The sequence below is a fragment of the Seriola lalandi genome, unplaced genomic scaffold, assembly GCF_002814215.2.
Source record: "Seriola lalandi dorsalis isolate HSWRI2012SDOR001 ecotype SW California unplaced genomic scaffold, Sedor1 jcf7180002054686, whole genome shotgun sequence".
NCBI classification, from domain to species: Eukaryota; Metazoa; Chordata; class Actinopteri; order Carangiformes; family Carangidae; genus Seriola; species Seriola lalandi.
This window is the reverse complement of record NW_019525239.1, coordinates 1,938,671-1,948,493: the sequence shown is the minus strand read 5'-3', so window position 1 is coordinate 1,948,493 and position 9,823 is coordinate 1,938,671. Positions and strand designations below refer to the sequence as shown.

Below are 9,823 nucleotides of genomic sequence, written 5' to 3'. Positions count from 1 at the left end.
CTCTCTGGGGGTCTTTAAAGCGTCGTCCCCTCAGAGAGAGTGAGAGTGACAGCAGAGTCCTAGCGACAGGTGAGTCACCTCTACACCTCTCTCTCTGCCTGTCTGTGTGAGTCTGGGTCTCTCGCCCACTGTCCGATGCAGATTCCTTTACACTTGGGGTTAGGGTTAGGGTTGTGTATTATGTTCACCTTGTGTGTATTGTGTGTGTATTATGTGTATTGTGTGTCTTATTTTTATATTGTGTGTATTGTGTGTTATGTATGATGATAATTCATGTGTTCATAATTCAGTTGATGAATCAGTACCACCTCATGACAACCTGTAAACAGCTGATCTCTTCAGCGTTCACTCTCTTAAATCAGTGAAACAGTTTGTGTTTTGTCCTCTCAGATCCTGTTAGTGGAGAAACAAGGATTGTGGGAGTTGTGGTGCAGGTTCTTCTTATTTGTCTCAGACAGCAGCAGGATGTTTGTCTCTGTGCTGCTCTGCTGTTGCTCCTTCAGTCTGCTGCATCTCTCCTCCTCTCTGGTTCATGGAAACATCCCGCTGGATGAGGGTCCGGCGGCCGGCCGACACACTGAGACCTCCTACCTTTCTGACATGGGTCAGTACCTACTAAGCTTAGAGTGCGACTCTGTTGCTATGGCTGACTTCACTTTTCAGGGATGAGCTCGCTTGCAGGAACCACAGCAATCGGTTGATGAAAGACCATCTGTGCTGGTGAAAATGCATGATCAACATCCCTCAGTAATAATAAAAAAACACTGAGAAATAAACAAATTCAAGATGAATAATAACAATAATAATAATTTCAGCATGGATCGGGTTGTTTCCAGGTTTCCAGAACACTGTGACGTGGAATGACAGCAGCCCTTTAAGAGTCTTTCTGATTTGGTCTTAGTGAGTTAGGAGTCCTCTCCACTACTTCTAACTTCTCTTAGGAGCTACTTTTAGCCTCAAAGTGCTTTGAGAATACGAGCCATGGTTCACCACCAGACCAGGTTCACGCCGAGAGACCAGGAGACGGGGCTTCATTGTGTCTGAGTTGTAAAGAAGTGTGTCGGCTGCATACGGGCAGATTATTACAGCCACCTCCCTGTTTTTCTGTCTTGTGTCCTGCAGAGAGAGGCCACGCCCCTGACCGCGTACACGACCCCACCCTCCTACCCGTCGACTCAGTGGAGGATCGCTTCCTGATGGACACGGGGTCCTATGACGAGGTGGGTGTGACTGATTTAAAGAGACAGTACACATTACAGAGCTCAGATGTTGGAGTGGTTAACCTGTTGTGTGGTGACTGCAGTGAATGTACCTGTTTCCAGGACTCGTCAGCAGCCCTGCAGCTGCAGGGTCGGGCCATGCGCTCCCCTCGTCGCTGCATCCCTCACCAGCAGTCATGTCTGGGTTACCCGCTGCCCTGCTGCGACCCCTGCGACACCTGCTACTGTCGCTTCTTCAACGCTATCTGCTACTGTCGCAGAGTCGGTCATGCCTGCCCACCCAGACGAACCTGAATGCACCTGACGATGTCCTGCCGTCAGGGGACGTGCAGGCTGAAGAACTGTTGATGCTGTTTCATGTTGTAGAAAATGTTGTGTGTGAAATAAAGGACATGTTGGGAAAAGTCTGACCTGTTTTGTGTCAGTGATTTAAAAACGTTCATGAACTCATCAATAACACAGACAGAAATGTGTTGGTGACTTTATTCTTGAACCCTGGACATAGCCAGACTGGTTCCAGTCTATGCTAAGCTAAGCTAACACAACAGAGGACACAGGGACAGGTCTGGCTCAGAGTTGAGTGGTTTATTGATGATCAGGTTGAAAAAGGAAGCTGTCAAGTCCGACACGCTCAGTTGGCGGCGATGGTCTGGTCCATCCAGGCACGCAGCTCAGTGACACGGGCGTACACGCCGGGCATGGTGGGAGTGCAGGTTCCACTGCCCCAGGACACAATTCCAACCAGAGTCCAGGCTCCGGCCTTCTGACAGACCAGAGGACCGCCAGAGTCGCCCTGAATACACAACACACCAATGAATGAATAAACAACAAGCAACACAAAGTAAAGAACCTGAGCATCAACGTCACTCTGCGTCCGCAGCACCCACCATGCAGGAGGAGGCTCCAGAGGCGCCGGCACAGATCATCAGGTTGCTGATCTTGTTGCCCCAGTAACGACGGCACTGATCATTGGTCAGAAGGGGGAGGGCGGCCTGCTGCAGCAGGGCGGGGGTGTCAGGAGCTGCAACACACACAGACACACACACACACAAACATTAGTGATACACATCACAATGGTGACGTGTGCTGAAACCCACATCAGTGTTCTGACAAAGTCCAATTTGTCATCGGAACCTGAACTCGCAGTGTGAAACCGTTGGATTGAAGTCTGACAGTATTCTGCCCCTCCCCCGCCACCCCCCCGCCTCTCAAGTGAGGTGACCTCACCATTGTGGCGGGTCAGGCCCCAACCGCTGGTCACGCACTTCATGCCTCCAGGGAAGTTGTCTCCGGTCTCGGCCACGCACACAGGGGAAACACGCATGTTCATCTGGGCGGGGCTAGCCAGCTTGATCAGCAGGATGTCATTGTTGATGGTGTAGCCGTTGTAGCGGGGATGCTTGAACACCTGGCAGGAATCGACATCATTATGACCAGCAAACACACACAAACAGGAAGACAGCGAGCCGGGGGGCGGGGTCTGTTACCCACCTTGCCAACCTTCATGACCTGAATGTCCTCAGCGGTGGAGGAGCGGTCGTGCTCTCCGAGGATCACACGGTGGTACGTCCTGCACACAAAGGAGTGAGTGTCATTTCACCTCAAAAACTAACAATAATAATATAGAATATTACTAATGATAATAATAAAGGTTTTTACTTGACATTGCAGTGAGCAGCTGTCACCACCCAGTTCTCATTGACCAGAGAGCCGCCGCAGAAGTGGAAGCCGGTGTAATCCTGAAACAACATGCACAGTTAAAACATGCACGTGTGTGTGTGTTTGTGTGTGTGTGTGTGTGTGTGTGTTTGTGTGTGTGTGTGTGTGTTTGTGTGTGTGTGTGTGTATCTGTGTGTGTGTGTGTTGTGTATGTGTGTGTGTGTGTGTGTGTGTATCTGTGTGTGTGTGTGTGTTTACCTGAAGGGACACCTGCCAGGGCCAGGAGTGAGGCACCGCCTCCTCACCGTTCACGATGCGAGAGTAACCAGTGATGACGGGAGGGATGGCGGGAGTGCCGCACCCTGTTGACATCATCATGACAAACAACAACAATAACAACAGGGCTGTTAAGGTTAAATGTAACAAATGATGTAATTGTTAGATTTTTGTTGACTAACAGCTGCATCTGGTCGTCACACTGACATTTTGGAGGGAAACATCAAAAACTAAAAACATCAAGTTGCTATTTGCTGCCTCTGCAGCTACAGCGCCCCCTGAACCTTCTCTTCTTTGTTAAGCATGCTGGGCAACAAAAGCCTCTCTCCCAGCATGCCTTGCTCTGATGTTAAAGACTTAGTCTTACCGTAGGCAGCGCCGGCGAAGGCAAGGCAGGAGAGGATCCACAGGAAGGCCATGGTTCGATCATGGGGAGTCTGTCTGAGCGAGGAGCTTTTATACAGCCAGGGAGCAACTTGATTGGACGGGACAGTACAGGAGGGGACGTCTTATCAGAGGACAGTGGGAGTCTGGACAGGTGGAGCTGACAGAGAGTTTTCTGTCTGTGGTTTAATAATAAGATATAAAAACGATGTCAGGGTCAGAGTAAGACACTTTTACACAACATTTCATTAGTGAAACACAATCAATACATAATCAATAATTAAAACATAGAAATGCATCAACATGATCAGTTAGGGTTGAATAAGTTTTCACTCAGATCATTAAAAACATCCACATGTTTCCAGATGTGCAGCTTCACTTTCTGTCATTGGGAGTGAAATGATTAGTAAAGTTCAGTGATTAACTCATTTTATCTCAGTTTATTTAAAGCAGGTGAAAACGTGTTTTTGAATGAAGATGAAACTGTACAGTTATTAACAGGTCACACCGAAGCCGCTACAGAGCTCCTTCACGTTCTAATGTGACGTGATAAACAACAACAACATTGTTACTGTAACATGTATTCAAACATTAATATTGTAACTTTATTTGAACGTTTTCATGCTGTGATAATTGTCGCTTTGTCATTGTGGATTTTTTGGTGCAACATTTGCTAACAACTGTAGATGACGATAACGAACTTCAGAGCTACACTAACCAGGAAGTAACACCTCTGGTCATGTGACAATTGACAGCAAACATGTTTCATTCAGACTATTTATTATTTCATTGTTGGAAATGCTTTTTTATATTCAGTTACATTTTTCCAACATGAACTAAAAATGTTTGATGGAATTTAATGAGTTAATTCAGTTTGTGAAGTGCAGGAAAAAGTTTCTAAAGTTTTATATGTGTTAAAGATTTTTTTACGGTTTATAGAAACAACACCATGTGGTGTGTGTGTGTGTGTGTGTGTGTGTGTGTGTGTGTGTGTGTGTGTGTGTGTGTGTGAGGTGTGTGTGTGTGTGTGCATGTGAGGTGTGTGAGGTGTGTGTGTGTGTGTGTGTGTGTCTGTGTGTGTGTGGGTTGAAGGTCAGCTGCTTCAAACATGTGTGTGTTTCCCAGCAGCAGTTTATCAGCAGCAGCTTCACCTCAACATGTGACCTTAGCAACAACAGAAGAATACACTGTCTGGGTATATCTATAACATATGTAATAAATGTAATATATGTATAATATGTAAAGTGTGTGTGCGTCACTACGTCGTCACTGACGGGAAACTAAAACATATAAACATTTAGATATATAAACATTTACAGATGTAAACATGTATTTACATGTATATGTAAACAGCTGCAGGTTGATGGTTAATTTAACACTAAAACACTGTTGTGATGATGTTGTTTTATGTATTATATGTATTTAGTCTTTACACAAAAAAAAAATACAGGAGTTAATTGGTCATTAATTAGTTTAGATTTTTATATAACTCTCTTTTCAATGTGTGTGTGTTTGTGTGTGTGTGTGTGTTTGTGTCATTAATGCATGTGTGACTGATGGTTGTTGTTGTATTTGAAGTCTGCAGCAGCTGAAGCTTTCTGTTGTCAAGGAAACACAAACATGATGATGATGTCATCAGCCATGATTTGATGGTGAATATAATGAGGTCAAGGGTCAAGGCTGTTTGCAGCAGCAGAGACCAAAGAGCTGCAGCAGAAGCTTTCTATTGATGATTGATTATTGTCATTTTCTTTTTTATTTGATCAGAACTGAACAGAATATCTGATATTGATCGGTGATATGAAGTAGTTTGTATTAATCTCATCACATTATACAAACATCTTTGTTTATTTATTGATCAACCTTTATTTCTACGTCGTTGTTCGGTTGATCAGACCTGCTCTTCTGTTCACAGCTGAGATCAGATACAAAAAGTCAACAGGTCCAGGATCAGAACTTCTTCCTTGAGATAGTAAAGGATAAGTTCCGGTTCTGGTTCTGGTTCTCGGAGCTGGTTCTTCTTCATGAAGATACCTTCAGTGTGAGGACTGTTTTCTGTAAATGAAGAGCTGTCTCACACAGGTATGACTGAAGTATATGTCTCATATTCTTTCTGAAGGTGCTGCTGGTCATTGGTGTCATACAGGTGTGTTTTCATACATTTCATTATAATCCGCCATACTTCTTCTTCTTCTTCTTCTGTGAAAATTTCAGTGCGGATCTCGTCCCACAGCTTTGAGAAAACTCAGATAAATTCTATAACAAGACATTTGGTTTGTTCAGGAATGGTGTGCTATGACTTTTCATAGTGATTTCAGTAACCGTGGCAATGTAAACTGTGAATAACGGCAAAAAATTCCCATAGAAAAGGAATAGAGAGACATTGTGAAAATGACCAAGCCCACGCCTCTTTGGAGCCACACTGCTTGTTCAAAAGAGCTGAAAGACGTTTGTTTTACATTAAATCTCATTTGCGTTTATTCGTGGGTGCAATAGGTTTTGTTCCAGTTTTGGGACTTTTGGTCGGCAGCCATTAAAACTGTTTGATATTTAAGTTGAAGCAAATGCTCATCGTTCCCTCACCTGCTCCACCCTCAGCTTAATAAAAACCTATATATATATATGTGTGTATATATATATATATACATATATATATATATATATATATATATATACATACACATATATGTATTGTCTTTGAACTGTTTAAATAAACACAACCAGTAAAATTCAAGACACAAATTCAGAGGACAAACACAGTCAGTGATGTTCAAGGTTTTTATTATCATTCACTATCCACTCTGTTGTGGGACTGCCAGGCCAAGAAGGTCAAGGGGTCAACCCCGGTGTTGGCAGCTCAGTCTCTGAGTGTTTAGTTGGCGGCAAGGATCTGGTCAACCCAACTGCGGAGCTCAGTGACACGGGCGTAGACAGCAGGAGTGGAGGTGGAGCAGCGGCTGCTTCCCCAGGACACAATACCGACCAGGGTCCAGGCGTTGTTCTTCTCACAGACCAGAGGACCACCAGAGTCGCCCTGAGACCACAACCACCCAACATTAACCATAAGTACACCGCTTCATCATATAACAAGCAGAAGAAGAACCAAATGAATCTGAATGAGACAGGTGAGACAGGGAGGTGGGCGGGGCCTCACCATGCAGGAAGTTGCTCCGGCTCCTCCAGCGCAGATCATCACATCGGAGATGTTGCTACCCCAGTGTCTCTTACACTGCTCATTGGACAGCAGGGGCAGGGCGGCCTGCTGCAGCTTGTTGGGAGTACTGGGAGCTGTGGGAGACAGAAAGCACTCAGACACACTTCTTGTGCACCTTTCAAAGTAAAAGTCTTCCTGCTGAGTTGGAGAAAACGCATCTTGGATGAAAACAGCCGGACCTGGCTCCGACTCCAGGAGCCAATCAGAGAGTCTGTTTCTCCAGGTCTCTGACGCCCCTGTCAGGTCAAACATCTGATGTAACTCACCGTTGTAGCGGGTCAGACCCCAGCCGGAGGTGACGCAGGTCATGCCATCGGCGAAGACGTCGGTGGACTCAGCGATGCAGACGGGGGACACGTTGGTGCCCAGGCGGGCGGGGGAGGCCAGTTTGATGAGGGTGATGTCATTGTTGATGGTGCGGGGGTTCCACCTGGGGTGGGTGAACACCTGTGATGGGGGTGGGGGGATTTGGGGGGGTGTTAGTGGAGGGAGCATGGTGTGTCCTGAAAGCTGATTGGCTGATGAGTTGCTCTCACCTTGGCGGGCTTCAGCACCTGCACGTCCTCGTTGGAGCCGTAGCCCTTATCGTGTTCTCCAGCAACCACACGGTGGTAGGTCCTGACAGGAAACAGGAAACAGGAAACAGGAAACAGGTCAGTTCACACAAAACAACACACAGACATAATTCACTGCAAATGATGAAAAAGTTGTTTTCTTCTTGTGCTCAGACTCAGAGCAGGTCTGAACCCAAGTAGACCTGCTGGCTGGTCTCGGGTCTTTGTTTGGTGTTGTGGTGTTGTGTTGTCATCAGGGTGTTGTCGTCAGGGTGTTGTTTTCAGGGTGTTGTGTTGTTGTCAGGGTGTTGTTGTGTTGTTGTCACGGTATTGTTGTCAGGGTGTTGTTGTGTTGTTGTCAGGGTGTTGTTGTGTTGTTTTCAGGGTGTTGTTGTGTTGTCGTCAGGGTGTTGTTTTCAGGGTGTTGTGTTGTTGTCAGGGTGTTGTTGTGTTGTTGTCACGGTATTGTTGTCAGGGTGTTGTTGTGTTGTCGTCAGGGTGTTGTTTTCAGGGTGTTGTGTTGTCGTCAGGGTGTTGTTTTCAGGGTGTTGTGTTGTTGTCAGGGTGTTGTTGTGTTGTTGTCAGAGTGTTGTTGTGTTGTTGTAAGGGTGTTGTTGTATTGTTGTCAGGGAGGTGTTGTGTTGTCGTCAGGGTGTTGTTGTCAGGGTGGTGTTGTGTTGTCGTCACGGTGTTGTTTTCAGGGTGGTGTTGTGTTGTCAGGGTGTTGTTGTGTTGTCGTCAGGGTGTTGTTTTCAGGGTGTTGTGTTGTTGTCAGGGTGTTGTTGTCAGGGTGGTGTTGTGTTGTCGTCACGGTGTTGTGTTGTCGTCAGGGTGTTGTTGTCAGGGTGGTGTTGTGTTGTCGTCACGGTGTTGTTTTCAGGGTGTTGTGTTGTTGTCAGGGTGTTGTTGTCAGGGTGTTGTTGTATTGTTGTCAGGGAGGTGTTGTGTTGTCGTCAGGGTGTTGTTGTCAGGGTGGTGTTGTGTTGTCGTCACGGTGTTGTTTTCAGGGTGTTGTGTTGTTGTCAGGGTGTTGTTGTGTTGTCGTCAGGGTGTTGTTTTCAGGGTGTTGTGTTGTTGTCAGGGTGTTGTTGTGTTGTTGTCAGGGTGGTGTTGTGTTGTCGTCAGGGTGTTGTTGTTGTTGGTTGTATTTTGCTGCACTGACCTGACGTTACAGTGAGCGGCGGTCACCACCCAGTTCTCGTTGATCAGAGATCCTCCACAGAAGTGGAAGCCGTTGGATTGCTGAGAGGAAAACGACTCGAGTAAGTTACTGAACAGAAGAAGAAAGAGAGGTATTTGTGTTTGTTGAGGTCAGCTGACTCACCTGCAGAGACACCTGCCAGGGCCAGGAGTGAGGCACAGCCTCCTCACCGTTGACGATGCGGGCGTAGCCGCTCACCTGGGGAGGGATGGCGGGGGTGCCGCAGCCTGAGAGGACGACAGGTCAAACTTTACATCTTCACTCTCTGTTATTTAAATCATTCTTCTTTACACTGAGAGAAACTGCAGCAGAGTCTCACTGAGCACAGCTGCAGGTCTGATCAATACAACCTCAGTCACTGATCAATCAATCGATCAATGACTGTGTGTGTGTGTGTGTGTCTCACCATAGGCAGCGCTGACGAAGGCGAGGCAGGAGATGATCCAGAGGAAAGTCATGGTGGTGATGATGATGATGATGATGTGTTCAGGATGGAGTTGCTGTTTTATACCTGAGCCCTGCCCGGCCTCAGCCAATCAGAGCGTCTGCTGGTTTGTCCAGCTCAGCCGTCAGCTGGTTATCAGACCTGTGGCAACGGTGTCGTTCCCACGGGTCACATGTCCCAAGCTGCTGCTGTCTGATTGGCTGAAACGTCTGACAACATGTGGATGATGCACCAGAAACCAGTTAGCAGATCTGTTTTTATCCAAACTCAACTTTATTTAACTTCAGCATGTGAACATGAGTCTGATTCATGATACACACATGTTCATGTGTTCATGTTAATGTTCATGTGTTCATGTGTCAGTGAATTAACATCAGTTTTAATGCGTTTGTTCTCAGTTTCAATTTCTCTGTTTACACCTTAAAACCTTTAAGACCACCTTAAACACTTTAAACGTTCAGCCTCGTCCTCTGAACTTGGTGGAGCTTCAGGTGAGTCACCTGACTGAGAGACTTCATGATGCTCCATTACAGGTTTCTGTAGAGAAGTCTAAAACCACCAGGATCCACATCAGACCAGGACCACAGATGATCCCCTTCAGAGCCAGAGGGAGTCATGAGTATGACCACACCCCAGACCTGTACTCAGATCAGGGTCTGAGGGAGTTCACCGACAGTTCAAAGGTCGCAGTAAATTAATGTGAGTGAATCTGGATAAAGCTTGTTAAAAACACAATCAGCTGTTTTTTTTTAATAAACAGTGAAGTTGATGGTGGTGACCACAATCCGCCCCACCCTCCTGTGTTTCACCTGTGTTCAATCACCTGTGTTCAATCCCCCTTGCCTCCCTGGTGTGTATTTAGTCTCTGTG

General features: G+C 46.3%; 3 protein-coding genes across 4 annotated transcripts in view; 1 reads left to right on the top strand and 2 right to left on the bottom strand.

The window, feature by feature from the left end:
* The window catches only part of agrp (agouti related neuropeptide), a 1,924-nt gene extending 297 nt beyond the window's left edge, over positions 1–1,627 (top strand). The window contains exons 1-3 of one of the 2 annotated variants that reach the window (XM_023422883.2): positions 1–604; positions 1,123–1,220; positions 1,323–1,627. The exon at positions 1–604 is cut by the window's left edge and continues 297 nt beyond it. In XM_023422883.2, the coding sequence (XP_023278651.1) occupies positions 466–604; positions 1,123–1,220; positions 1,323–1,514 (429 nt within the window). In that variant the 5' untranslated portion in view covers positions 1–465 and the 3' untranslated portion in view covers positions 1,515–1,627. Of the gene's footprint in view, positions 605–1,122 lie in introns of both variants that reach the window. The other variant, XM_087178378.1, reaches the window with a different exon arrangement.
* A 163-nt stretch (positions 1,628–1,790) lies between these two features.
* Positions 1,791–3,618, bottom strand: LOC111667239 (chymotrypsin A-like). Its single transcript, XM_023422881.2, has 7 exons — positions 3,523–3,618; positions 3,138–3,241; positions 2,880–2,959; positions 2,712–2,790; positions 2,448–2,628; positions 2,108–2,241; positions 1,791–2,013 (listed from the first exon to the last, which is right to left on the bottom strand). Exons 1-7 carry the CDS (start codon positions 3,572–3,574, stop codon positions 1,852–1,854), a joined length of 792 nt encoding a protein of 263 aa, XP_023278649.1. The 5' UTR covers positions 3,575–3,618; the 3' UTR covers positions 1,791–1,851.
* Positions 3,619–6,303: 2,685 nt separating this feature from the next.
* On the bottom strand, positions 6,304–9,051 carry LOC111667238 (chymotrypsin B). Its single transcript, XM_023422880.2, has 7 exons — positions 8,915–9,051; positions 8,632–8,735; positions 8,470–8,549; positions 7,290–7,371; positions 7,020–7,200; positions 6,694–6,827; positions 6,304–6,573 (listed from the first exon to the last, which is right to left on the bottom strand). The coding sequence occupies exons 1-7, from the start codon at positions 8,964–8,966 to the stop codon at positions 6,412–6,414; spliced, it is 795 nt and encodes a 264-aa protein (XP_023278648.1). The 5' UTR covers positions 8,967–9,051; the 3' UTR covers positions 6,304–6,411.
* Positions 9,052–9,823: the final 772 nt, after the last annotated feature.

What these genes read in the sequence shown, in the direction of transcription:
- LOC111667239 (XM_023422881.2), bottom strand. Translation starts at nt 3,574, where the DNA reads ATGGCCTTCCTGTGGATCCTCTCCTGCCTTGCCTTCGCCGGCGCTGCC. An exon ending in GCTGCTCACTGCAATGTCAA is followed by an intron (nt 2,791 to 2,879) that starts GTAAAAACCTTT and finishes CTTTGTGTGCAG; the next exon opens with GACGTACCACCGTGTGATCC. An exon ending in GGGCCTGACCCGCCACAATG is followed by an intron (nt 2,242 to 2,447) that starts GTGAGGTCACCT and finishes TGTGTGTTGCAG; the next exon opens with CTCCTGACACCCCCGCCCTG.
- LOC111667238 (XM_023422880.2), bottom strand. Translation starts at nt 8,966, where the DNA reads ATGACTTTCCTCTGGATCATCTCCTGCCTCGCCTTCGTCAGCGCTGCC. An exon ending in CCTGGCAGGTGTCTCTGCAG is followed by an intron (nt 8,550 to 8,631) that starts GTGAGTCAGCTG and finishes TTTTCCTCTCAG; the next exon opens with CAATCCAACGGCTTCCACTT. An exon ending in CCGGAGCAACTTCCTGCATG is followed by an intron (nt 6,574 to 6,693) that starts GTGAGGCCCCGC and finishes TTGTGGTCTCAG; the next exon opens with GGCGACTCTGGTGGTCCTCT.